At 58.4% G+C, this 26732-nt stretch overlaps 1 protein-coding gene across 1 annotated transcript; it reads left to right on the forward strand.

The window, feature by feature from the left end:
* The first annotated feature begins 678 nt into the window (after nt 1-678).
* RNF112 (ring finger protein 112) lies at nt 679-7725 on the forward strand. The gene is made up of 14 exons (XM_059668443.1): nt 679-1127; nt 1304-1344; nt 3463-3697; nt 3875-4090; nt 4164-4289; nt 4448-4552; nt 4916-4966; nt 5221-5277; nt 5357-5431; nt 5549-5660; nt 5798-5964; nt 6036-6089; nt 6191-6265; nt 6371-7725. Exons 1-14 carry the CDS (start codon nt 1074-1076, stop codon nt 6839-6841), a joined length of 1839 nt encoding a protein of 612 aa, XP_059524426.1. The 5' UTR covers nt 679-1073; the 3' UTR covers nt 6842-7725.
* Nucleotides 7726-26732: the final 19007 nt, after the last annotated feature.

The following is a 26732-nucleotide window of genomic DNA, read 5'->3' on the forward strand; positions in this document are numbered from 1 at the left end:
GCACGGGCTCTCCCCCAGGGGCACGGGCTCTCCCCCAGGGGCACCGGCTCTCCTCCAGGGGCACGGGCTCTCCCCCAGGGGCACGGGCTCTCCCCCAGGGGCACGGGCTCTCCCCCAGGGGCACGGGCTCTCCTCCAGGGGCACGGGCTCTCCTCCAGGGGCACGGGCTCTCCCCCAGGGGCACCGGCTCTCCTCCAGGGGCACGGGCTCTCCCCCAGGGGCACGGGCTCTCCCCCAGGGGCACCGGCTCTCCTCCAGGGGCACGGGCTCTCCCCCAGGGGCACCGGCTCTCCTCCAGGGGCACGGGCTCTCCCCCAGGGGCACGGGCTCTCCTCCAGGGGCACGGGCTCTCCCCCAGGGGCACGGGCTCTCCTCCAGGGGCACGGGCTCTCCCCCAGGGGCACGGGCTCTCCTCCAGGGGCACGGGCTCTCCTCCAGGGGCACGGGCTCTCCCCCAGGGGCACGGGCTCTCGGCAGGGTGCCCTCCCTCGCCGCTGCCCCTCTCCCTGTGCCTCGCAGTGAGCCCTGCGGTTGCCCAGGCCTGGGATGGGGGCTCTGCTGGGCAGCTGGGCCTCCCTCCCGCCCTGTCCTCTAACCTGTTGTCCACGCGGCAGCCAGAGTGACCAGGCTGCTGCCTGGGTGTGACCAGTCCGTGCAGTCTTCTGGGGAAGCCGCGGCTTGGAGTGTGTTTCAAGTGCAGTCTGACGGGAAAATGGAGCATGCACCCTCCCCCCCTGCCCTTGTCTTTCCCGTCTCCATGGTGACTCACCACTTTGCCTGCCACATCCCAGCATCCCAGCCTCTGCCAGGGACTCGGAGCCGGCCGGTCCCTCCCTCCTCCGGGCTTGTTCCGGCAGCCCTGCCTCCTCCCCGGGCGAGTCCAGGGGCAGCCTCCTCTTCCCGACCGACCGACCATCACATCTATTCTTCAGCTCTGACAGCCGGCTCTCGGGGAGACCATCCCCACACCCTCCACCTGCACAGCCACCAGCCCTTCCATCCTCCGCTGCGCCAGGTCTCTGGGCCTCCGCCCTGGCCCCGGCCTCCGGACCCATCCCCACTCCCAGCCTCCCATGCCCAGGTCCGCCTTCTCAGTCATTTCCCTTTGTCACCGGTTTGGCAAACAGGCAAGTCTTCTCCTCAGATGTGGGGAGAGAATGGGGGTGGGAAGGGCCTCCCTGGACGGGGCGGGGCGCAGAGGGGCGAGGGAGAGGCCATGAACTCAGGACTCAGGACTGAGACAGGGATCTGGATTCTTTTCTAAATAACGTTTTTGTTATTTCCCTGCCAAATTCTCTCCAAGGAGAGGAAACAGAGCTTCATGGGAAACAGCAGCAACAGTTGGTGAGCGGTGGGGCCTGCTGGATGTGGGTGCAGGCCTCCCAGGCCGGCCGGGCGGGAACACGGGCTGCGCTGTCCCGGGAGGGAGCTCCAGGTTGGATCTGCCCGGATCTGGAGAGGAGGTGGTGCCGGAAATGGCGGGTGCTGCCGGGAGGCCGATTGGAGCCCAGACGGGGAGCGTGGAGCCTCTAAGAACCAGGCCTCTGCCCCACCACCAGGGCCCCACCCTCGGATCCCACCTCCAGGGTGTTTAGGAGGCTGAAGAAGGGATCACTCCTTAGGCGGCCCTAACTCCTCCAGGGAGCCCTGGCATCAGGGGGCTATGGGTGAGGTTTTCACGAGCATTTGTGCCAGGTGCTGGGTGGGGTGCAGGCGCTGATGGGGTGCAGGCGCTGGTGGGGTGCAGGCGCTGGGTGGGGTATACGCACTGGGTGGGGTGCAGGCGCTGGGTGGGGTGCAGGCGCTGATGGGGTGCAGGAGCTGGGTGGGGTGCAGGCGCTGGTGGGGTGCAGGCACTGGGTGGGGTGCAGGCGCTGATGGGGTGCAGGAACTGGGTGGGGTGCAGGCGCTGGGTGGGGTGCTGGCGCTGGGTGGGGTGCAGGCACTGATGGGGTGCAGGAGCTGGGTGGGGTGCAGGCGCTGGGTGGGGTGCTGGCGCTGGGTGGGGTGTAGGCGCTGGGTGGGGTGCAGGCACTGATGGGGTGCAGGAGCTGGGTGGGGTGCAGGCGCTGGGTGGGGTGCTGGCGCTGGGTGGGGTGCTGGCGCTGGGTGGGGTGCAGGCACTGATGGGGTGCAGGAGCTGGGTGGGGTGCAGGCGCTGGGTGGGGTGTAGGCGCTGGGTGGGGTGCAGGCGCTGATGGGGTGCAGGAGCTGGGTGGGATGCTGGCGCTGGGTGGGGTGCAGGCGCTGATGGGGTGCAGGCACTGGTGGGGTGCAGGCACTGGGTGGGATGTAGGCGCTGGGTGGGGTGTAGGCACTGGTGGGGTGCAGGCGCTGGGTGGGGTGCAGGCGCTGATGGGGTGTAGATGCTGGGTGGGATGTAGGCGCTGATGGGGTGCAGGGTGGGAAGCAGGCGCTGGGTGGGGTGCAGGCGCTGATGGGGTGCAGGCACTGATGGGGTGCAGGTGCTGGGTGGGGTGCAGGCGCTGATGGGGTGCAGGAGCTGGGTGGGGTGCAGGCGCTGGGTGGGGTGCTGGCGCTGGGTGGGGTGTAGGCGCTGGGTGGGGTGCAGGCACTATGGGGTGCAGGAGCTGGGTGGGGTGCAGGCGCTGGGTGGGGTGCTGGCGCTGGGTGGGGTGCTGGCGCTGGGTGGGGTGCAGGCACTGATGGGGTGCAGGAGCTGGGTGGGGTGCAGGCGCTGGGTGGGGTGCTGGCGCTGGGTGGGGTGTAGGCGCTGGGTGGGGTGCAGGCGCTGATGGGGTGCAGGAGCTGGGTGGGATGCTGGCGCTGGGTGGGGTGCAGGCGCTGATGGGGTGCAGGCACTGGTGGGGTGCAGGCACTGGGTGGGATGTAGGCGCTGGGTGGGGTGTAGGCACTGGTGGGGTGCAGGCGCTGGGTGGGGTGCAGGCGCTGATGGGGTGTAGATGCTGGGTGGGATGTAGGCGCTGATGGGGTGCAGGGTGGGAAGCAGGCGCTGGGTGGGGTGCAGGCGCTGATGTGGTGCAGGCACTGATGGGGTGCAGGTGCTGGGTGGGGTGCAGGCGCTGGATGGGGTGCAGGTACTGGTGGGGAGCAGGCGCTGGATGGGGTCCAGGTACTGATGGGGAGCAGGCACTGGTGGGGTGCAGGTGCTGATGGGGTGCAGGTGCTGGGTGGGATGTAGGCGCTGGGTGGGGTGCAGATGCTGATGGGGTGCAGGCGCTGGGAGGGGTGTAGATGCTGATGGGATGCAGGTGCAGTGCCTGGCACACCATCGCATCAGCTCACTCGATGGCCGCACGTGGCCGGCACTGCCCGCCTGCTGGGCACTGAGGGAGGCCGGGTGGAGGCAGCCTTGCCCAGGCGGCACTTGGTCTGAGAGCCAAGGTTTCACCCTCCAGGCAGCTCTCTGCTGCCCCGGTTCTGACCCTGAGTCCCGGCCCCACATGCTGCTCTCAAATGACCCGTCTGCCCCCACCCCAGGCACCACGCACCGTCCCCCAGGCTGGAGTGGGGCCTGGGGTCCCGGCCCGGGGCGCCTCCGGAGCCGCCCACCTGCGCCCTCTGCCCGGAGCAGCGGCGCGAGCCCTCGCGGGACCACGGCCCCGACGCCCGCAGCCGGTGCTCCCAGCGCCGCAGGGGCTGCCGGCGGAAGGGCCTCCGGGGCCTGGAGGAGAGGATGGGGCGCCTGCTGCGGAGGCCGCCGCCCGCCGTGCAGGTCAGGACCAGGCCCCCTGGCGGGGTGGGTGGGTCCGAGAGGGGTGGCTCTGTATGTCCTGGGGCGCCGGGTGTCCTGAGGCGCGGGGTGTCCTGGGGCGCCGCTGAGAATGGGGGTGTTGGACGCACCAGCTGGGGACGCGCAAGCGGGCGCTGAAGGACCCCCCTCCTCGGGCAGGAGAGCTGCGCGCGGCCGGAGCCGGAGCCGCTGCTGCTGGTGCGGGTCGGCGCCGCTGGAGGCCCGCGGCTGAGGATGGGGGCCGTCAACCGCTGCCTGAAGCACCCGCTGGCCCGGGACACCCCCGTCTGCCTCCTCGCCGTGCTGGGGGCGCCGCGCTCCGGGAAGACCCTGCTCCTCGACGGCCTGCTCCGGGGGCTGCCGGGCCTGGCGCGGGTGGGCTCCGCGGGGCTGGGTGGCTCGGGGGGAGCGGGCTGGACGCACCCTGATGCCCTCCCCTGCCCCGCAGGAGGCGGGCGAGGGCTGGCCGAGCGGAGGGGGCGCCCTGCCGGGGTGCAGATGGGGCGCCGACAGCCTTGACCGGGGCGTGCGGATGTGGAGCCACCCCTTCCTGCTGGGGAAGGAGGGGCGGGAGGTGAGGGAAGGCCCAGGAGGTCAAGGTTGGGCAGGGAGGGCAGGGGAGGGAGGAGCTGAGATGGGCCAAGGGGAGGAGGACGGAGGAGAGCTGGGGCGGACGAGGAGCCATGCGGAGGCCGGAGGCAGGCTCGCCCGCAGTCTGCCCGCCCTGCACAGGTGGCTGTGTTTCTGGTGGACACGGGGGACGCCATGAGCCCTGAGCTGAGCCGAGAGACAAGGACCAAGCTGTGCGCCCTCATCATGATGCTGAGCTCCTACCAGGTGAGGCGCTGCCTCCTGGCCCCGGGGCGCCTTGCTGGGTCTGGCCCTCAGAGCCGGGCGGGCACTCGGTCTCGCAGGCTTTTGTGTCCGGGGCCCTGCAGATTCTGGGATGTCCCTGCCAGGGAAGGATGCCCCAGTCGGTGAAGGTGGGAGCATCGCTTGTTCTAAAGGAGGTTGAAGTCGCTGGGGGGCCGTTGAAGGTCAGGGTCATCCCGCCTGCCTGCGGTCCCACAGGCTGTGCGGACCCTGGGCTGCGCTCTCCCAGGTCCCGAGACCCACAGCCGGACTGGGAGCGCCCTCCTCACTGGGGTCTGCCCAGTGTCTCTGCCTTCGCACACCCTCTTCCATTTGCTCTTGTTCCAGATCCTCAGCACTTCCCAGGAGCTGATGGACGCAGACCTCGAATACCTGGAGGTGAGGAGTCATCTGGTGTTGGGGTGCCACCCCGTCCCTGCCTGACCGTAAGGCCAGCGGGGGGACCAGCCGGAATCGGGTGCCCCCCGGTTCCGACCCAGCCTCCCCTGACCTGGCTTGGTGGGTTCGAGGCAGAGGATGAAGCCCGAGACGCCCGGTGGGAGGGAGGCTGGGAGCGTGCATGGTCCTGTGGGCCCCTGGGGCGGGCGGGCGGCCACCCTGGGTGGCCCAGCTGTGACCCTCGTTGCCTCTAGATGTTTGTCCACGTGGCTGAGGTGATGGGCAGGCATTATGGGATGGTGCCCATCCAGGTGAGATCCCCGTTTCTGGACTCGTCACTCAGACCCGGACACCCGCTGGCTGCCGGTGTCAGGAGCCCTTCTCTTCCAGCGCCTGGATCTCCTCGTTCGTGACTCACTCCGCCCCAACCAGGCAGGGCGGGGGCCCGCGGGGGACGCCCTCGGGGTGAGTGTGCGGAGGGCGGGCTGCGGGCGGGCGGCAGGCCGAGGCGAGGGTCCTGTGGGTCAGCGAGGAAGGGGGCTGGGCCGCAGCTCAGAGATCTCCTCCTCCGTCTCTCCGAAGCCTGGCAAATACCCCAGGGTCCGGGCGCTGCTGCGAGGGAGGCGAGCCCGCTACTGCCTGCTGCCTGCTCTGCGGCGACCATGGGCCGGCAGAGACCACGGGAGCCCGGGCAGTGAGTGTCGCAGCAGCAAAGGCCCCCAGCTTGCCCTCCTCTAGCGACCGGACCCTCCTCCCTCAGCAGGTCCCCCCTCCCCCCAGCAGGTCCCGGCCCCCTCCCCTTGCAGCGGCCCTCAGTGAGTCTCTTCTCAGGCCCGGAGGACGAAGCCTGCCCGCTGCGGGCCTACATCGCGGACGTGCTGAGTGCCGCCCCGCAGCATGCCAAGAGCCGCTGCCAGGGGGACTGGAGTGAGGGACGCCCGGTGGCCAGGGGGGACGGCCGCCTGCTCACAGGGCAGCAGCTCGCTCAGGAAATCAAGGTGTGACGCCTCTCCAAAGGCCCAGAGCGTGCCCGCCCCTCCCGCCCTGACCCCTCACGATGTTTCCGCAGAACCTCTCTGGCTGGATGGGGCGGCCAGGGCCCGGCTTTGCCTCTCCGGATGAGGTACAGAGCTCCCGGGGGACCCAGGGGGACGGGGGACGGGGGACGGGGCAGGGCGGGGGCCCGGGAGGAAGGAGAGGCAGCCTGGGCTTTCCTGTGGACAGATGGCCGCCCAGCTGCACGACCTGAGGATGGTGGAAGCTGCCAAGAAGGAGTTTAAGGAGTACGTGCGGCAGCAGGTGGGGCCCGGCCTGTGTGGGGCACAGGTGCCCAGCGAGGCGGGGCCGTGGGGGAGAGGCTCTCGAGCCTCCTGGTCAGGGAGCCCTCTTTCTCCGCCGACATAGGACGTGGCCACCAAGCGCATATTCTCTGCGCTCCGAGTCCTGCCAGACACCATGAGGAGCCTCCTCGCTGCCCAGAAAGACGCCATCCTGGCGCGCCACGGAGCGGCCTTGCGGTGCCAGGGCAGCGCGCAGGCCCTGGAGGCCCTGGAGGCTGAGCTGCAGGCCCAGGCCAGGGCCTTCATGGACACCTACACCATGCGCTTCTGCGGCCACCTGGCCGCCGTGGGCGGGGCCGTGGGGGCCGGGCTCATGGGCCTGGCGGGGGGCGTGGTGGGCGCAGGCATGGCCGCAGCGGCACTGGCCGCGGAGGCCGGGATGGTGGCTGCCGGAGCTGCGGTGGGGGCCACAGGGGCCGCCGTGGTTGGGGGTGGCGTGGGTGCTGGGCTGGCTGCCACCTTGGGCTGCATGGAGAAGGAGGAGGAGGAGAGGCTGCAGGAGGGGGACCGAGAGCCGCTGCTCCGGGGAGAGTAACAGCCCCAGGAGACAGGAAAGGAGGGAGGGATGCGAGGCGGGAGGGAAGGAAGGGGGGTTCCGAGGACCCCCATGTCCACGCTGCCCTAGTGAATGCCCAGGTCTGGGTGGCTGGCTGAGCTGGAGAATCCAGGGATCCCGGGGAGGGGCCCAGGGGCAGGAGCAGTGGTGGGGTGGTAAGTAGGATGTAGGGCCTGTTTTTGGCTGCAGGCGATTGCTGACTGGCCACTGACCCAAATAAACCTGACCACGTGTCCCCAGCGGTTGTTTGCTCCACCCTCCCCGCCCTGGCTTACCCCCGGCGGGGGGCTGAGCGAGCTGGACCTCCCGGGGGGAGAGGGCCTGTCCTTTCAGATGGGGGCAGCCCTGGGCTCAGCGACCTTGGTGATCAGTATTGGGGAGCACTAAAGTGGCCTGACCCCTGGGGTGGAGAAAGCTGTCCCTGGGACTGCTCCCAAGCTGCCCAGCAGGGGGTGTCCCTGCTCCTGCACCTCGGGGAGTCTGCAGCGGGGCCTCGGGCTGTGCCCTTTGTCACGCTGGTCAGGTGCAGTGTGCCTGTGCTTTGTGTGGGGTGCCACCCCGGCGCCGGGCTCGCTGCCAAAGATGAAACCCCTGCAATTGCATCCGCTCTGCACAGACGGCCCCGGGAGCATCTGCGAAAGTGCTCGAGCTTCAGCGAGGGAGCACGCTCAATCCTGTGCCCCCACCAGCCTGTGGGGAGACCCTCTGCTCCAGGTCAGCAGGAGGCCTGGGTGCAGCCCACAGGGAGCCTGAGGGCCCAGGGCCTCCCAGGGGGCCAGGAGGCCCTGCCAGGAAGACTGCCAAGCTATTGAACTTAAAAAGTTGATGGGCACATTGTACGAAAAATAAAATGTGTGCTTGAATGCTCGCTTCCCAGTCAGTTATCGAAACAGTTCTCTTCAGCCCCCAGAGGGTTTGGGGCAGGAGGAGGTGGACCAACCGCTCCATTATGGGGACTCATGGACGGGAAGAGGACGCATGAAATTCAAGAGACCTGGGAGCTGCGTGTCCGAGGCCCCCACGGGGCAGGGGGGGGGGGGGCTGCGGGATTGTAGGAGGGATCAGGCCAAAGGCTTGTCCACTCGGACTTGGGTCTTGCTCCCTGGGTCCCTGCTGCTTCAGATGGGCCTGTGGTCAGGTGACCACCGGCCTCCGTCCTGGCAGGAGGAGAGTGGAGGTCTAGTGGGAAGTGCTTGCTGGAGTGGAGAGAGGGGGCCAGGCCACTTCTGTGGGGCCGGGCGGCTGAGGGTTCATGGGGCGTCTCCCCCTGACCCGGGCCGCCAGCTCAGAGTCGCCGCAGTGGCCGTGGTGTCCGCACCCCGCCTTCCACAGGTGCAAACGCAGAGAGAAGAAGTCTCGGCTAAGGCCCCCCAGCTGGTGACAGCAAAGCAGGGGCCCGAACGCCTGATCTGCAGCCAGGGCTCCTCCCAGACGCGGCCTCGCTGTGCTGACACTGAGATGCTCCTCTTGGGGATTTCTTGCCCCCGCCCCCAGTCCGGCTCTAGGAGGCAGTGTCGGGGGGCAGAGGCGGAGGACCGGCCGGGACGCCTGGCTCAGCCGTAGAGGTTGCAGTTAGTGAGATGGGGGCAACACAGTGAGCGGAGAAGCCTCTCAGCCAGGGTGGAGCACCGGTGGGTGGAGATGAAGGGCCGAGCGGACCTGAGGGCGGAGCCCGCGGGGCGGGCCCACACTTGGCGAGGAATTTGCTGAGAAAGGCTCCCTGAAAGCATCTCGTCGGTCCCTCCATCTGGCGGACATAGAGCTGCAAAATCTCCCAGACCTGGGGCGCAGGGTTCGGACGTGGGGGTGTGGGTGGCATTGAGGAGCCACCCAGGCAGGGGTTGTGCTTAGCTAGAGTCCACCCAGTGGCGCTGGAAGGAACTGCAGCGGCCACTCCCTGTCTTCGGGAGGGGACACGGGGTCACAGGGGGTCGCGCTCCGCAGAGGCAAGAGGAATCTATGAAGTGCTGTTTGTCTTGTGCCTGATAGTTCTCTTCTTAATTCTCGCCCCGGCCTTTTTTTCATTGGTTTTCAGAGAGTGATGCAGGGAGGGAGAGAGAGACACACACACACAGAGAAACATCTGTGTGAGAGAGACACATCCATTGGTTGACAGGGGCCAGGGGACGAACCTGCAACCCAAGTATGTGCCCTTGATCTGCAATCAGACCTGAGAGAGAGCCTTTGGTGTGCAGGCCCGATGCCCTACCACTGGGCCACACTGGCCAGGGCTGTGCCTTCTAGCTCTCCAAGCATTTCCCCAAACACCATCTCTCCTCAGCCTCAAAACCGCCTCATGCAGCATGTACTTATTTTTTTAAAATATATTTTATTGATTTTTTTTACAGAGAGGAAGGGAGAGGGATAGAGAGCTAGAAACATCAATGAGAGAGAAACCTTGATCAGCTGCCTCCTGCACACTCCCCACTGGGTATGTGCCCGCAGCCAAAGTACATGCCCTTGACCGGAATCGAACCCGGGACCCTTGAGTCTGTAGGCCGAAGCTCTATCCACTGAGCCAAACCGATCAGGGCTTATTTTTTAAAATATGTTTTCATTGATTTTAGAGAGCGAGGGAGAGAAACATCAATTGGCTGCCTCCTGCACGCCCCTCCTAGGGCTGGAGCCCACAACCCAAGCATGTGCCTTAATGGGAATCGAGCTGGCAACCTCTTAGTACCTGGGATGGTGCTCAACCAACTGAGCCACGCCGACCAGGGCTAGAGTACTTATTTTTACAGAAGCTCAGAGGAATGATGTGACCAGTTGAAACAACTAGTCCAAGAGAAGCCAGAAAACTTGAACCCAAGTTTTCTGGTGCCAAATTCCTTGCTCAAGTGAGCCCTCTCCCAGTCTAGCCAGACTCCAAGCCTTGGCCTCTCGGTCCCAGCCCAGTTAGGGGGAACCTCTGGCTTCCAACTTTAATTCACAAGAGCCTAGGTGACGCTGTCCCAGGGGTCAGCCGCAAGCTGACGTAGCTGGCTTCTCCTCTCTGCCCTGTGGAAGGTCACTCCAAGGTACTTTAAGATTCTTGTGTGACAAGTTTCTGGGGTGGAGATCCGGCGGCTTACTTTCAGTTCCTGCTTCTGAGGGCTCCCTCCTGTTGAAGACGGCAGTACCACAGCACAAAGGGACACAGCCCTGCTTGGACTGAATGCTCGATTTCCTCAAACTCATGTTGGCATCAGTCCTCCCTGTGATACAATTAGGTGGTGCGGCCTTTGGGGTGACTAGGCCATGAGGGTGGAGCCCCCACGCGTGGGATCAGTGCTTCCACCAGGTGGGGACATGGCCACCGATGAGCCGGGAAGCGGGATCTCATCAGCTTCTGTTACCAGCGATGTTGGCGGCAAAACGGCACCAGTTGTTATCAGTGAGGTTGGGCCTTGGTTCTTCTTCTTTTTTTTTAATCTTTATTGTTGAAAATATTACAGATGTTGCCCCTTTTTTTTTTGGACCTGGGTTCTTGAGCTCAGCAAAGAAAGAATTCAGAGCCAGGAGCTCAAATTACAAAAGAAAGTTTAATTAGAACATTACAGAAGGAAGTGAGCCAGATGGGCTGCGTGGGCTCAGGAAACAAGCTACAGGAGCAAAAGAAGGGCCCTTGGAGCTTAGGAGAGGGAAAGGTAACGCTCTGAGGGGGAGGGAAGGTGATGGGAAATGTGGGGTGTCTCCTGGGAGGGAGGGCATGCTGGGTCCTTTCTCATGAGTGTTTTGTTGTTGTTGCTGTTAATCCTCACATGAGGATATTTTTTCCATTGCTTATGAGACACACACACACACACACACACACACACAGAAAAACAATGATGTGAGAGAGACACATTGATTGGTTGTCTCCTGCATGAGCCCTGACTAGGAATTGAACCTGCAACAGGAGCCCCTTTGCTGCAAGGGCTGGTGCTCTAACCACTTAGCACACTGGCCAGGAGAGTTTTAAAGACTGAGAGTTTAGGGGAGATCTTATGGGGGGGATCTCAATAAAATTCAATAGCTTTATGCTGATGCACAAAAAAAAAAAAAAAAAGAAAGAAAGAAAAAGAGAGAGATTTATTTCTCTGACTTATCTGTCCTTGGGTGTGGTTGGCACAAAGAGCACTGGATTGGATTTCTGCTGTCTGTCTCCCTGAGGCGGGTGACTTAAGCTATTTTCCCTCTGGTTGGGAGGAGAAGTATAAGCCAGTATTCCTAAGTGACCTTGGGCAGGGGAGACAGGAGTTTGAGATTTACTGCGTGGCCTTTTAACTATGTCAGTTTCTCTATTGCGCGGTCCTGGCTTACTAGCCTGTCTCAGCATCTCACCGCATTTGCTGGCCCCAGGATCTCGGGCTCCCGATACTCGGAACTGTGAGGTAAGTGTTTGCTGCTTTTAGCCACCTGGTACTGTGTTTTGTTATAGCAGCACCGTGACCGCATGGAGCAGGGCCCCTGACTGCATGAAACCATGTCATGAGCAAGAAGAGCCCATGAGAGCCGGAGACGCCACACGCAGGAGGGGCTTGGAGGGAAGGGGGACCTAGGTTGTAAGACACCAGAGCTGGGGGTGAGGAGGTGCACCTTGGGGTCTTGCCAGGCCATGGCAGGACAACAGGAAGGGCGGATGTTAGGAAATAGAAGCTTGCCCTGCCCTATAGATACGTCAAAAGAAATCTCTGCCTGGCCAGCGTGGCTCAGTGGTTGGAGTCATGAACCAGGAGGTCACGGTTCGATTCCCAGTCAGGGCACATGCCTGAGCTGTGGGCTCCATCCCTAGTGGGGGGCATGCAGAAAGCAGCCAATCATTGCTCTTCTCTCATCATTGATGTTTCTATCTCTCTCTCCCTCTCCCTTCCTCTCTGAAATCAATAAAAATATATTTTCAAAAATTATCTCTGGTAATCTCCCCTGGTGGGCAGGGTTCTTCATTCAAGTCCTTCTAGGAAGTCAGGGAGGGACAGAAGTTTCTCTCGAGCCCGTGGCTAAAGCCGCCTCTAGCACAGAGCGATCTGCTACAGAGGCACCACTTGGGGCGACTCGTTCAGACTCCACAGTGCGATACGTGGGCTTATTTATTACCACATTACAGCCTCCTCTACTCTAACTAGACAGAGATTTGTCCCCTGAAGGGGGTGGTGCTCCAACAAAAACCTGCCGCGCCCATGGCTGGGGGGAGGCCTTACGGAAGCACTGCTGGGTCCGCCGCAAGCGCTGGCACAGCGTTTGGTAAAACTCTCCCGCGATAACATGGGGGGCAGACCCTGTGCTGTCGAGGGAAATTTTTAAAAATCTGCCGTTTGCGGAGGTTTTCTAGAAAACCACCGTAAATGTAGAGAAGAGATAGTTTTGGTATTGAATAAGCATTAAACCAGACTGGGCTGTGTTGAGGAGTTAGGAGCAGGCCAGGCAGTTAGGGGTGGGACCGTGGGAGAGGGATATGAAAGGGAGGAGCAGCTGAACCCCGTGAGCAGAAACCAGTTCGTCAGCCACATCCTGTCCCATGTAAAATCGCCAGAACAAAGGGCCCTGACCCCAGGCTGAACACCCAGGGCCCAGAAAATGAGCCCAAGCCCTGATGTGTATGTAAAATGTATGGCCATTGCTGGGGCCACATTTTTAGAACCAGCCAATGGGAAGTTAGCAGGGCGCATATCAACCTCTAGACAAAGGAGCTGCCGGCGGCCCACCTGGGTCCCCGCCCTGCAGCAGGGCGTCTTTATGTAAGAACACTTGGCTTTCACGCGTCTCTTTGTCCCTGAACTCATTCTTCCATTTCGTGAGACAACGAACTCGGACCCGAACAGAAATGTTGGATACCGGTGTCACACGTAATCTCCTATTTATAAAGGAGATTACAAAGAGAGAAAAGAAACCCCACCATTTTCATACAGCCAAGCAGATACAACCCAGCACATGCGTGTTCTCAGGCATGAGGACTCGGCCTAGGGCTTGGCAGCGGCACCTGCTCTGTGTGCCTTCCTAGTTCAGCCTCTAGTAACTGCTCCGGGGCCTGGCTGGCACCTGTGCTGGCACAGCCTTGTCTGAAGGAAACTTAGAACCTGTATCTATAAGGAGCTGGCTGTCAAGGTGTCTCAGCTACAGGCCCAGGTGACAAGGAGATGGGAGTTGGTGTTGATATTGAAGAGTTGACTCCCAGGCCCTTCTGGAAAAAAAAATTCCTGGGTTTTAATGCTGGTAAAAGGCTTATTTAGCCTTTAAACAGATTTGCGTATTATTAAAAGGACAAAGTACTTGCAAATACAAGTTTGCTCTAAGAAAAAAGAGGGGGAGAAAAGATCTCTTTCCATTTTGGTAACAGGGAAAACTCGCTCTCATTTTTACTTACCCTACCATTTCCGCCCTTTGTCACTGTTGTGTCGCAGCCATGTCAGCACAGGTGGCTGGTTAGCTACGGGAGCCAGTGGAATGGACAGGAAGCCTGACTCACTAGGAAGCCACAGCATTCACAGGCCCCCGGAGGACAGCTGCGGGCTCCCCCAAGGGGACTCCATCCCCAAGCGGGCAGGAAGAGTCCCTGCCGGTTCCCTCAAACTCCCAGCCTATAAAGCCCCTCAAACAAAGGTCCCGGGCACCCTCCTTCCCAGGGGCCGCCCGCGCCTCTGCCCCCTGCCCCCCACAGGCCCGCATCTCCTAAACTCTAGGGACCCCACGAGGCTGCGGCCAGGGCAGCAACGGGCAGAGGCAGTTGGTCTCAGGCTACCCCCCGCCCCCCCCGCCCGGCTACCTGCCCCCAAAGCCCCCTTTTCTCTGACTTCTTAGTGAGCCAAAGCAGCCCGGCCGAGGCCCATTCCCCGCCCTTCCTTGTGTGAGGTCCCCGGCGCTAGCACACGTCCTCTAACAGTCACCGGGACCCGTGATGTGACATCTTCCCTGCACCGAGCCAAGAACACACTCAGGGGCAGCCTGCAGCCGGGAGCTTTTCTGTAATGAAACTGCTTTCACGCATCAAAAAACGAAACAAAAAACCCCACAAAAACAAAACAAAAACACGCTCATTACCGGCTGACCCCAGCAGACCCGCTCAGGGCCCGGTCCCCTTCCTGGGAAAAGTCGTGCCTGAGAGCCTGGGCACCGGGAAGCGGTCCTTCACTTTGCTCACTAAATCTCACCACTAACCTCACCTTCCTGTGCCTGGGCCCCCGGAAGAAGCCGATTTCCACCGGCAGCACTGGCACCATGTCTAGCGAATGCCAGTGCGGCTTCTGCCCTCCTCCTGGCGTCTCGCGGCGTCAAACAGCCAGCGCGTCTATAGCAGAACGCAGAGCAGAGACCAGACTCGCCGTGGGGTGAGTGAGGAAATGAGGTAAGTGTGTGGCGTGGGGAACAACCTTTAAACACGTGCAGCACCTATGTCAGGGAGGAAAAAACATGCTTCTTCTACTTGTGAGACACAAGACAACAGCCCCAATGGCGCTGTTTACGCTCAGCTCTGCATCGCTGGACCGAGACGGAACGTAAGCAGAGTTTCTGCTCCCTGAGAAATGGAACCTCAGCCGGTCAACCAGGATCCCGGGTCAGCACTCGTGAGGTCACGGGCCTGCCGGACCTGCCACCCTGCAGGAAGTGACCTTGCAATGCCCAGCTCGCTCCGTCCTAGAACAGCTTTCTTGTTCCTGCTGCCTTCTGCCTGTGAAGGTCTTTCCTTTTCCGCAGCCCCTCGGAGCTCCCCTTCATCTGCTGGGCGGGAGGCTGCCTGCTTCATTGAATAAAGTTAATAAGATCTTTAAAATGTACCCAGTTGCCCAGCCGGGTGTGGCTCATCGGTTGAGCTTCAACTCAGGAACCAAGAGGTCACCGGTTCTATTCCCGGTCAGGGCACATACCCGGTGGTGGGCTTGATCCCCAGTGTGGGGTGTGCAGGAGGCAGTCAATCAATGATTCTCTCTCATCATTGATGTTTCTATCTCTCTCTCCCTCTCCCTTCCTCTCTGAACTCAATAAAAATATTTAAAAAAAGAGCAACTGGAAAAAAAATAATGTACTCAGTTGATTTTTTAAAAATATATTTTTATTGATTTCAGAGAGGAAGGGAGAGGGAGAGAGAGATAGAAATATCAATGATGAGAGAGAATCATTGACCAGCTGATTCTGCAAGCCTGGCACAACCCGGGCATGTGCCCCTGACCAGAATCGAACCCAGGACCCTTCAGTCCACAGGTCCTCACTCTATTTACTGAGCCAAACCATCGAGGGCAGTTGATTTTTGTTTGTTTGTTTGTTTACATGTTTTCTAAATTCTTGGCTGGATCCATATAACAAAAGGCAGATTAATAAGATAAAAGCATACACATTGTGTAATACAAGTTTTATGTGACATGGGAGCCTTCGTAAGAAAACGGAGACCCAAGGCTGGGGACGAGGGTTGGCTCTGTCCCTGGACTGTGGGGGGCTTGGTGGCCCTGGGAGCGCAGAGGGGGTGGGGACTGGGGGTGGGGGCCTGCCCACCCCCTCTCCCCGCCGAGCCCCCAGCTGCTCGGTCCTCCCGGCCAGGACGAGGGCGGCAGTCTGGCATCCAGGGGCCGGTGCAGGCGCCTCTCCAGGCTGCTGTGTAGGAGGAGAGCCGCCTGCAAAGCCTAGACCTCCCTGCTCAGCCCCGGGACGCCCCAGCTGCCCTGGTTTACCGTTTACCTGGAGAGGAGCTCCCTGCCGAGTGGCGACACCGACTGCCGACTGCCGGGCGGTCGGGAGGAAATGTCTGCTGGGTGATGCGTGAAGGCAGCTGCCCCTTGCCTCCTCCCTCCGCTCCATCTGTCCTTGCCGGCAGGTGCGACAGCCCCACAGCAAACCGCTGAGGGGCGCCTACTCGGGAAAGGTGTGTGTTTGATTACATTTAAACGCTTCCCTGCCATCCTCTCCATCTTACCCCCTCCTCCTAGAAGAAAGATCACAGACTAAACAGCAATTACAGCTACCGCCCCGCCCGAGGTCTCGTGGCTCCTGGTCTCTCCAGGGGCAGTGTTCCCTCAGGGTCTGCGTTCTGTCTCTGGGTTTGCTACTCCTCACCGAGGACATTTCCCCATTGAAATGTGAGAGCGTGGAAGGGGCGAGGAGAGGGAGAGAAACAGGGATTGAACCTGCAGCCCGAGTACGTGCCCTTGAGGGGAGTGGAACCCAGAATGAGACCCTTCGGTGCTCCGCTGCCCTCGAACCACTGAGCCACGTGGGCCGGAGCTTATCTCAGGATCTTTAGGAAACGCTTTCCTGAGGCACTGGCTTCTCTGATTAGCTTTAGAATGTGTGTGTGTGAGTGGGAGGGGGACACAGTACCAGACAGAATGGATTTTGTTTCTAACTAACGAGAAAAGTGCATTTTCTGTGGTTTGGGGTCTACTTTGCTGGGAGTGAATGAGTGGCCGCGTGCAGCCTGCGTGGCAGCAGCACTGACATTTCGTCACCTGGCCGTCTGCATGCAGTTTGACCTTCCCCAGTCTAGTTTCTAGTTTCGAGGTTTCAGAGCTTTTTTGTGCAGATGCACAAACTAAACTCAAGAAACAAAAGCATACCACGTGTGGCCGGGCCGGTCTGATCTTTCTGGGTCGCTGAGTGCTGTTTACACTCTACAGGCACCTTTTTGGCCTAGCGATGTCTATCAAGTGTGTCTGCGCCGAGAAAATCAAGTGCACCCCTGAAAACTGTGCTTTTTAAAACGCTGGGCCCCTGCACCAGGTCTTTAAGGCACCGTGCTCTTCAGGTGATGGCATCACAGGGCCCACTCACCTTAAACGTCACCGCGCGTTGGCTGAAGTCACACGCAGCCTCTGTTCAGCTCCGCGGAGCAAAACAAAAATCTCAGAGAAACAACTCCTTTCGGAGACAACGGAGTGGGTAGCGTCAGACCAACTTCCCGGGGAGGACCTGAGACAGAAATGTCCTGTGGAGCCCGGCCAGGGTGGCTCAGGGGCTGAGCACCGACCCACGAGCCAGGGGTCACGGTTTGATTCCCGGTGGGGCACATGCCCGGGTTGCGGGCTCCATCCCCGGTGGGGTGTGCAGGAGGCAGCCGATCAGTGATTCTCTCTCATCATTGCTGTTTCTCTCTCTCCCTCTCCCTTCCTCTCTGAAGTCAATAAAAATACATTTTTAAAAGACGTCCTGTGGAATCTGCTGTGACAAGCACGGCAGCCGCACATGGTGTCTCCAGGCCGGTCCCTGAGTCTCCCCTGAGCAGGCGTTTCCCTCGGTCACCACTTCAGTCAGGCACGGGCCAGCGGTGCCTGCGGGGCCTGCAGACGCCAGCCGCCCCATGGGAACCGGGACTCGCTGGAGAGCCGGCTTCCTTCGCCTCGGCAGCCAGCCGCTCCCGACAGAGGGTGCTGCAGGACGTCCCGACACGCTGAAATTCCGGTAGCACCGCACAGAGCCCCGTGTACAAATATAACAAACCTAATAAAGAACAGGCCTCCCTAATATGCACACAGTATGAACACTGGCTTATTTATTGATATTACAATTTATGTTAAAAAACACCAGTCAGAATTTTTAGAAAATGTAGCGTTTTTCCTAACATTTAGGTAAAAGGTTTTAAGTCCAGAAATACTGTACATTTTGAAAATGAACAAAAACGAAGTGGAAAACACACAAAGAGATATCGAGATACGTTTTAAAACAAAAAATTAAACATGATGAGGCTTTTGCAGAGACTGAAGAGAGCACGTAGTCAACCAAAAACCCACGCTCAGGGAATCAGAACGCGTCACCTCGGAGGCCGTGGACGTGGGCACAGACTGGCGCCCGGTGAGCTGCGAACACCGGCCTGACTTCCGAGCGCTGGCCTGGGGTGCGTGCGCCCCGACGCCAGCTGTGGGTGTGCCCTGTGGTCCCCACACGCTGCTCCAAGAGGCCCATTCATGCAAGATCCCGGCCTGAGGCCCTCGTCCTGGGCTCGCTGAGAGGGACTCAGCCGTGTCCTCCCTGGCCTGGCAGGGCTCCCGGAGCAGGAGCTTGGCCCCGGCTCTCACAGGGGTGGAGCTGACTCCCATCTCCTGGGCCTGGGCGTGAGCTGAGTTCAGCACCAGGGCCCAGGGCCGCCTGGCGCTGGATGGACCCTATTCGCCTGGAGCGAGGCCTCCTCTGGCAGAGGGGGAAGAAAGGAGGCCCGAGCAGCCCAGCTCCTCTGTGGGGTCAGAAGCTGCGCCAGGGCCTGGACCCGCTCCTCCCAGGACCCCTCCTTCACTGCACAGGCAGGGCCGGGCTCCTGGGGCCAGGTCTGAACGATCAGCTTCTCTCCGTTCAGGTCAGTTTCCTAAGAAGCTTTATCCTGGTCCTGGCCCGTCTCTGACGTGTGTCTGTCTGCGGGTTCCCTCTGCCGGCCTGTGCTGACTCAGCCAACCTCCTCTGCTTCACCAGCGACAAGGATCAGGCTCACTGCACCCCAGCAGGTGCGCCAGCGTCCGAGGCTTTGCTGGAGGAGGGCAGCACAGGGGCCAGGAGAACAACCGTGCCTCCTGTGGCTTACCCGCCTCAGGAAGTCCCAGGCTCCGGGGTCCCGGCCGCTTCTCTGGATCCAAAGCCACCTGGATGAACTCAGATGTTCTGCACATCACTGGGCTGGAGCCTGAGGACCAGGCTGTTAAGATACAGGACGGGGCGGCAGCCGTAAGACGGACAGGTTCAGACCCACGGTGACGGGAGCCAGGCATCGCCCTGCCCCCCGCCCCCCCCCCCCCCAGCAGGTGCAGCCCCTGCTGGTCCGCCGGACGTCCATGGAGCTCGGCGGTGACTCCTGCTGTCAGGTCTCCGTTGCACCTACTTCTCTGTGGACCCTTAGCTCTGCCAAGGTCACATCCTCGTCTTCATTACAAGCAACTATTAGATTTATTTCCTGCTCTTATTCTCACTGTGTTCATGGTTTTTACAAGCAGGGTTTTCTAGGTCAGAGATAAAAACTTCCCAGTGCGGACATTTGAGGAGTCAAATCAGGTTGGTTCCGGCCATGCCAGCTCGGGCTGAGGAGGGCCGGAGGTGCCTCTGGTCAGTGTGCTCCAGTCCGAACTTCGTGATACAAGCCACACACAGAGGTAAGCTGTGCTCCCTATGTGAGCAGAGGATTGCCAAAACGTTTGGAATTCACATCGATACCATTGGCAACACCAGCTCTCTCCCCGCCTCCTGGCCGCCACCACACTGTCGTGGCCAGGGTGAGCACCGATGTTCTTCAGCTGCTCCCGTCAGCGGCCGCATCCGGCACCCCCCCACCTCCTCCTGGGCTCTGGCCAGGCTGTTCCATGTGGCCATGCTTCCCCTTCCATGTTGTCCGTTTGTCTTGTTCATTACGTCTCACGTACAGTATTTGCCTTCTTCTAACGGCTTGTTTCACTTAGCACAGTGCTCTCCCGCCCATCCGCGCGGCGGCAAAGGTCAGAGCTCCTCCCTTTCACAGCCCGGCTGGGCCCCCTTGGGGTGGTGAAGGCGGGCAGCGGGCGGGGAAATAGGGAGGCACAGGCGAGGATGTGAGCATTACACATTAAAAAAGGAGACACTTAAGAAGTCTGAGAATGCCTTGGTCGGTATACACACCAAAGGGTCACAGGTTCGATTCCCGGTCAAGGGCCTGGACCAAGGTTGCAGGTTCAATTCTGTCCCTGGTTGGGGCAGACTCAGGAGGCAACCAATTGATGTGTCTCTCCCACATCTATGTTTTTCCTCAGGTCAGGATTCACACACACACACACACACACACACACACACACAATAAATTTGAGAAAAACGTACAGTGAAAACTATAAAAATTACAAGGAAATTAAACTTGAGTAGATATTTCAGTTTGCTGTTCAAAATACCCAGTGTCATTGAGATAACAGTTTGCCCCTAATTGAATTAAAAACAACTACAAGAGCCCTAGCCGGTTTGGCTCAGTGGATAGAGCATCAGCCTGCGGACTGAAGGGTCCCGGGTTTGATTCCAGTCAAGGGCACATGCCCGGGTTGTGGGCTCGATCCCCAGTAGGGGTCAGCCAATCAATGATTCTCTCTCATTATTGATGTTTCTCTCTCTCTCTCTCTCTCTCGCTCTTCCTCTCTGGAAAAAAAAAAAAAAGCTACCAATCTGAAAATGTACCAACGGGGTGTGATTTCCCCAATGCTTGTAGGGGCCATGCGGACCAAGCCACCTGAAGGCCACTGACCTCGTGCAAATCTCTTGGGGAAGGTGAGGAAACTGAGGCCGGGAGGAGGAGACAGACTTGCCCACGACCGCACGGGTGTTGGTAAGACAGAGGCAGGGTGTACAAATGACCAGCGGGCCTGGGAAAGGTGCTGAACGTCCTTAGTCATCCAGGAAATGCAAACCCAAACCACCAGGAGATGCCATGCCCCCGTAGCAGGGCTATAGTCACTTAAAAAAAAAAAAAATATATATATATATATATACACTAGGGGCCCGGTGCACGAAATTCGTGCACTGGGTGTGTGTGTGGGGGGTGTCCCTCAGCCCAGCCTGCCCCCTCTCACATACTGGGAGCCCTCAGGCATTGACCCCCATCACCCTCCAATCGCCTGATCGGCCCCTTGCCCAGGCCTGACACCTCCGCCAGAGGTGTCAGGCTTGGACAGGGGACCCCCATCTCCCCCTGATCACTGGCTCTGGCCCCCGCCCAGGCCTGAGGCCTCTGGCCCAGGAATCATGCCTGGGCAGGGGACCCCCATCTCCCTCTGATCGCTTGCTCCACCCCCCGCCCAAGCCTGACGCCTCTGACCCAGGCTTCAGGCCTGGGCAAGGGGACCATCATTTCCCCCCAATCCCCGGCTCCGCCCCCCACCCAGGCCTGATGCCTCGGCCAGAGGAGTTGACCCTCATCACCCTCCGATCACCAATCACCGGATCGGCCCCTTGACCAGGCCTGAGGCCTCCGGCAGAGGTGTCCGGCTCGGGCAGCAGGGACCCGCAGCTGCAGCGGCCCCGCGATCGTGGGCTCCGCTTTAGGCCCAGGCAAGGGACCCCTAGCTCCTGGGACTGCCAGCTTCGACCGTGCCCAGCTCCCATCGCTGGCTCCACCCCTACTTCCTGCTATCACTGGCCAGGGCGGCAAAGGCGCCTGATTCTCCGATCATGGCTTTGCCCTGCCCCCAGCTCTTAGCTCCCCCCTGGGTTTCCGATCACTGTCAGTGGCAGGGGGCTTCTTCCTGCTTTCCCTTTCGCCTCCCTGCATTGTGCCTACATATGCAAATTAACCGCCATCTTGTTGTCAGTTAACTGCCAATCTTAGTTGTCAGTTAACTGCCAATCATAGTTGGCAGTTAACTGCCAATCATAGTTGGCAGTTAATTTGCATATAGCCCTGATTAGCCAATGAAAAGGGTATCATCGTACGCCAATTACCATTTTTCTCTTTTATTAGATAGGATATATATTGATTTCAGAGAGGAAGGGAGAGGGAGAGAGATAGAAACATCAATGATGAGAAAATCATTGATCCGCTGCCTTCTGCATGTCCCCACACTGGGGATCGAGCCCACAACCGAGGCATGTGCCCTGACCGGGAATCAAACCTTGACCTCCTGGTTCACAGGTGGATGCTCAACCACTGAGCCATGCTGTCCAGGCAATCCTGTGTATTTTGAATAATTGTTAGAGGTCTGTGTGAGCCATGTCCTGCGTGGCTTAAGGTTCGGGATCTGGAGAAGGGCCGCGTGCAAATGACAGAGACAAGACAAGAAATAATAATTTGGAAATAATGGGGGCCAGGCAGAGAGTCCAACACAAGGGGAAGGACTTCACTGGTGCCCAGGCCTTGCCAACCTTTTATTCAATTTTGGATACACATATAGCCCTTAGTCAGGCAGGCAATTCCAGTAACAGACGGACTGCCTTAAAGGTTAGTAAATATTAGTAAAGATTTACTCTGAGACTATTTGGTCAGGAAATTGCTTGAGCCACCATTGTCTCAACTAAACAATCAGTGCATAGCTCTGGCCCTTGCCAGGGCTCAAGGTTCACCAGCGTTCCAGGCTCCTTGTTTACACTTCTCTGGTAGGGAAGACAATGGGTAGCTTCCAACAGAGGTACCCAGATATTTAAAACTACTCTCTCTCCAGTTAATCATCCTATATGATAAAAGGGTAATATGCTAAATGTCCAACCGATTGGTCAACTGTTTAGTTGACTGCTCGACCAGTCGCTATGACACGCACTGACCAACAGAGGGCAGATGTTCTGGTAGGTTAGCTTGCTGCTGGGGTCCGGCTGATTGGGACTGGGCGAGAGGGCTGGACACGCCCTGGAGCCCTCCCACAGTCCCTCCCCGGCCGGCCAGCACCCATTGGCCCCGACTGGGACTGGGCAAGACGGCCCCGATTGGCCCCAACCACCAGTCAGGCCAAGGGACCCCACCCGCGCACGAATTCATGCACCGGGCCTCTAGTCTATCTATATAAAAGGCTAATATACTAAGTGTCCTTCCCACTATCCAACCAGTCACTATGATGCGCACTGACCACCATGGGGCAGACACTCAACGCAGGTGCTGCTGGGAGGCACACTTGCCATTTATAGACAAACGGCAGCGCGGACCTGGCCAACAAAGCAACACTCGGCTTCCCCCAAGTGAGTCACAGGCCCTGCCACCACCCTGGAGTGACACCCCACCAAACTGCAGCCAATGCTGCCGAGAATCCATGGCCAGCCTGGAAATGGCTCCGGGTAATGATGTCACATAGCAATGCCCAGCTTCCTCTCCCTAGCGACTAGCCCAGTGGTTGGAAAACTGCGGCTCACAAGCCACATGCAGCTCTTTGGCCCCTTGACTGTGGCTCTTCTACAAAATACCACGTGTGGGTGCGCATGTACAGTGCGATTGAAACTTCGTGGCCCATGCACAGAAGTCGGTATTTTGTGGAAGAGCCACACTCAAGGGGCCAAAGAGCCGCATGTGGCTTGCGAGCCAGTTTTCCGACCACTGGACTAGCCTCCTTGCAGTTTCTTCAGCCCAGGATCATGACTTGCTTTATAGCCAGGTGGAAACACTTTACACTTTAACCAAATGTCTGTGAAGCGTTTTCATGTGCCTCATCTCATTTGATCCTCACAGAAGTCCTGGAGTAGGTAGATAGGAGACTCAGTGGAATCCTATTTTCTTTTTATTAGCCAGAAAACGGAGATTTAGAAAGCTTAGAAACTTGAACCGACTGAAAAGAAGAAATGGTGGATCTTGAAAATGACTTCAGGTTTTCTCATTGCACAGAATATAGTCAAACACTGCTGCAGTTAAATATTTTACCCTTTGTTCTCCCTGCGTGATCTACAATAATAATCTGCTTCGTGTTGATATTTACTGCTGTGTTGCTGACAATTACCTGAAAGAGAAGTTGGGGTGCTTCACTGGGCTGGAAAAAGTTTTGCTACATCAGAAAGCAGGTCTAATTAAGCAAGTTTATTCTATATCTATAAAAGGCTAAGTTGACTTGCACATGCATGATACATATAAAGCTCTCGCTGGTGCCAATTGCACATGTGTGTTTCCATCTGTCATTGTCGATCGTGAATTTGGTTGACACTTCTATTATAAAGGCCAAATAGCGATATTAAAACATTTCTTCTAATTAATTTCCTTTCAATGTGCACGAATTCGTGCACTGGGCCACTAGTATATATCAATAAGAAGATGTCCAGAAGCTTCTAAAACAAATGAAACACTAATTATTCTTAAAAATTTCTAGAGAAGATAATTTATTCCCTTTCCATGCATATCCTACAAAAAACAATTCCCACAAGTGGAATAAAACAACTAGAAAAGGTGGCTCAAAGCTGTCTCTAACCTTCACAAGTCATAAATAACGTCACTTTTGTCCCCAAGGCCCAGCAAACGACAAACTGTTAACTAAAGCGTCGTGAACAGTCGTGTGGTCTTTGATTTGCTCTTAGCCAGTCGAGGGGAGCTCATGCTATAGCACACATTTCTTATGAGGCCTACACAGGGACTCCAGGGCACAGAGAACAGCGTGACTAAGCCGGAAGGACACGGACCCAACTCCCTAAAACAAACGCCACGAGGTTCTGGGCCCCCTGGCGTTACGCCCGTTCAAGCTCTAACCGTCATTTGTCTCTTTCAGTTGGTTCCTATGTCCTGTCTGGAGTGTTAATGCTGCTGCACAGCCATTGTCAGGCCAGGTGGCTCAGCAGCTCATCCTGCAATGAAAGGAAAAGAGAGGCCGACCGTGGGTTAACTGCAGAGTAAATTTAAAACGTGTGCATCTGATCTTAACAAGACCGTGACCAGGGCTAAACCCCGGACGTCATGAATGACAGGCCTGTGGCCTGATGTTTGTGCGTGGCCGAAGGAGAGCCGGAGAGAGCCGCTGCTGGGCTCCGCCAGGCCACTATGTTCCGTGGGACATGAAATCCTCACAGACCATCAGCCTCAGAGGTTACCCAAGACCAGGACGAAATAAAACAAAACAAGGCTGCTTCATGATTTACCCAAGAACAACACGAAGTGCCAGTCACGGACCTGCCCCTGCGTCCCGATGGCATTCCATCTAGATCAGAGGTTCTCAACCTGTGGGTCGCGACCCCTTTGGCGGTCGAACGACCCTTTCACAGGGGTCGCCTAAGCCCATCCTGCATATCAGATATTTACATGACGATTCATCACAGTAGCAACATGACAGTTATGAAGTAGCAACGACAATAATTTTATGGTTGGGTCACAACATGAGGAACTGTATTTAAAGGGCCAGAAGGTTGAGAACCACTGATCTAGATCAAATTCCCGGCTTCCTTGGACCCTCCACCAAATCACCCACCTAACACCCAAATCCTGCCCTGGGCTCGTTCTAACACCTTCTCGCTCAGCCCTGCCCCTGGTGTCCTCGCTCCCTCTGCGCAGCCAGTCCACGCCCAGTGCGCTCCCGGTGCGTGGCTGAGGGGCGCTGCGGAGTCAGGTACACGTGATGCAGAGGCTGCGAGTGGGCTGGGCGCGGGCTCCCACGCCTCCTCCCTGCACCCTTGTCCCACCCACTCGTGATCTTCTGGACACCTACCGCCCAAGGACCCCCTACCAATTCTAGGAGACCTGCTTTACCAAATGCATAAAACGGGAGCATTGTATCGCAAAGGGGGTGGTGTGAACAATGAGAAGAGGCAAAAAAATAACGAAAGATAACAGTGACTGTTACTATTTCTTCTTACAATTGTAAATTATTCCAATCACAACGCAAGGTCTGAGGTCTGCAGTGCAGGTGTCGCTCCTGCAGGCAGCACCCGGAGCCCCACGGCCACCACTGCGGCTCCGCAGGCCACCGGGGGGCCACGCTGGCTCAGGGTGGCTCACCCTCCAGGTGTGGAGAGGGCCCACGGACCTGTTCCCCCTCCATCTCACCAGGGAGCTCGGCCGGTCTCCCCAGCCCCCTACTCCTACCCTGAATGGAAGTATCACCATTAGCTTTATTGTATCTGTGGCCAAACCCTTCTGGGGTCTATAGATTCTCTCCCAATTCCATCAGGAGAGGGAACAAGTGGCCAGACCCCGCCTTCCACCTGGGACTGGACTGTCTCTAGTTCGTTCTGCCCGTGGCAGGGAGAGGAGTGTGGCAGCAGAAGTTACCTCCCTCCTCAAACCCGCGTCCTTTACCCGTGACCCAGTGATGGATGGAATGTTTAATTCACCCAGCACCCTTAACATTTTTCAGTTAAAAATTAAGCTATTTATATTTGTTGTGGTAAAATATACATAGCATAAAATTTGCCATTTTGCCATATTTCAGTATACGGTTCTTGGGCATTACGTACATTCACATTGTCCAAGTCAGCAGCATCACAGAGCAGCGAGATGCTTGTCTGTGTCCCCTATAACTCAACGCATGGGATGCCCGGGAGACCCACACACCTGCACCCCGAAGGTGGTGGGCTAGCACGCGTAGGGGAGGTGGAACTGGGGAAACAGCAGGGATGGTGCCCACAGCCCCGTGGCCCCTGCCATGGCAGCTGAGCCCACGGCCAGTGTGGTGGGGATGGCAGATGAGGCCCGTGGCTCTGCCCCCACCCCACCAAGCCCACGAAGGAGAAGGAAGGCGGCAGCCACATCTGTGCCCACCACTCTGGCTCCCTCCACGGGCTGTGGCAGTGCTTGGTGGCAGAAGTGGAGGCCGTGCAAGTGACTCAGGCATCCCAGCTGCAGTGGCACTGAGGCCACAGGGCACTGGGCAGCAAGACCCCCCACCCCCCCAGCCCTTGGTGCAGAGATCCCGACGCCCCAGGAGCAGCAGGGACACAGGCTGTCCTGGTGCCCCGTGGTGATACCTGCAACTGCAGTAAAATGCGTGACTGCAGTGACATGGCAGCAACACGGCCCAGTGACTCCGGAGGCACAAGCCGGGACAAAGAGGGCACCTGGGAGCCTCGGGCCCAGGCAGAGGAGGGTGGAAAGCCCTGGCTCTCAAATGTAAGGAAGCACAGGCGAGAAAAATAAAAAAAAAAAAAAAACCAAAAAATAAAAAAAAACTGTGCTGTAGCGCCACCTATGGGAGACAAAAGAAAGGCCTCTAACTTCCAACTTCCTGAATTGTTAAATGAAATAAAAAATGTACCTAAGTAAGAAGTGTTTGCTGCTTCAAATGTGCTGACAGAACAACAACCCATCAAGAACCACGAATAATCACAGTAACACTGTCTCACCCAACGGACGTGACAATTCTCCAGAAGCAAACTGGAGGCGCAGAAGATGTGATGTGAACGACAGAGAACTAAGTGTGGCTCTCAGGGAAGAACTCAACGAGATACAAGGAAACGGAGAAGGGCAGTTCAGTGAGTTCAGGAGTAAAATTAACGAGCAGAAGTAGTACTTTACCAAAGAGATCTAAACTCTGACAAACACATTCTGGAGCTGATGGACTCAATAAATAAGATGAAAAATTTACTGAAAGCAATGGAAACAGAGCAG

Source organism: Myotis daubentonii, chromosome 16, assembly GCF_963259705.1.
Source record: "Myotis daubentonii chromosome 16, mMyoDau2.1, whole genome shotgun sequence".
Taxonomy (NCBI): domain Eukaryota; kingdom Metazoa; phylum Chordata; class Mammalia; order Chiroptera; family Vespertilionidae; genus Myotis; species Myotis daubentonii.

Bases quoted from the DNA above. Each gene is read 5' to 3' on its own strand.
- RNF112 (XM_059668443.1), top strand. From the start codon at position 1,074: ATGCCCAGGTCCGCCTTCTCAGTCATTTCCCTTTGTCACCGGTTTGGC. The intron at 4,091-4,163 runs GTGGGCTCCGCG...CCTGCCCCGCAG, and splicing joins GGCTGCCGGGCCTGGCGCGG to GAGGCGGGCGAGGGCTGGCC. The intron at 6,090-6,190 runs GTACAGAGCTCC...TCCTGTGGACAG, and splicing joins GCTTTGCCTCTCCGGATGAG to ATGGCCGCCCAGCTGCACGA.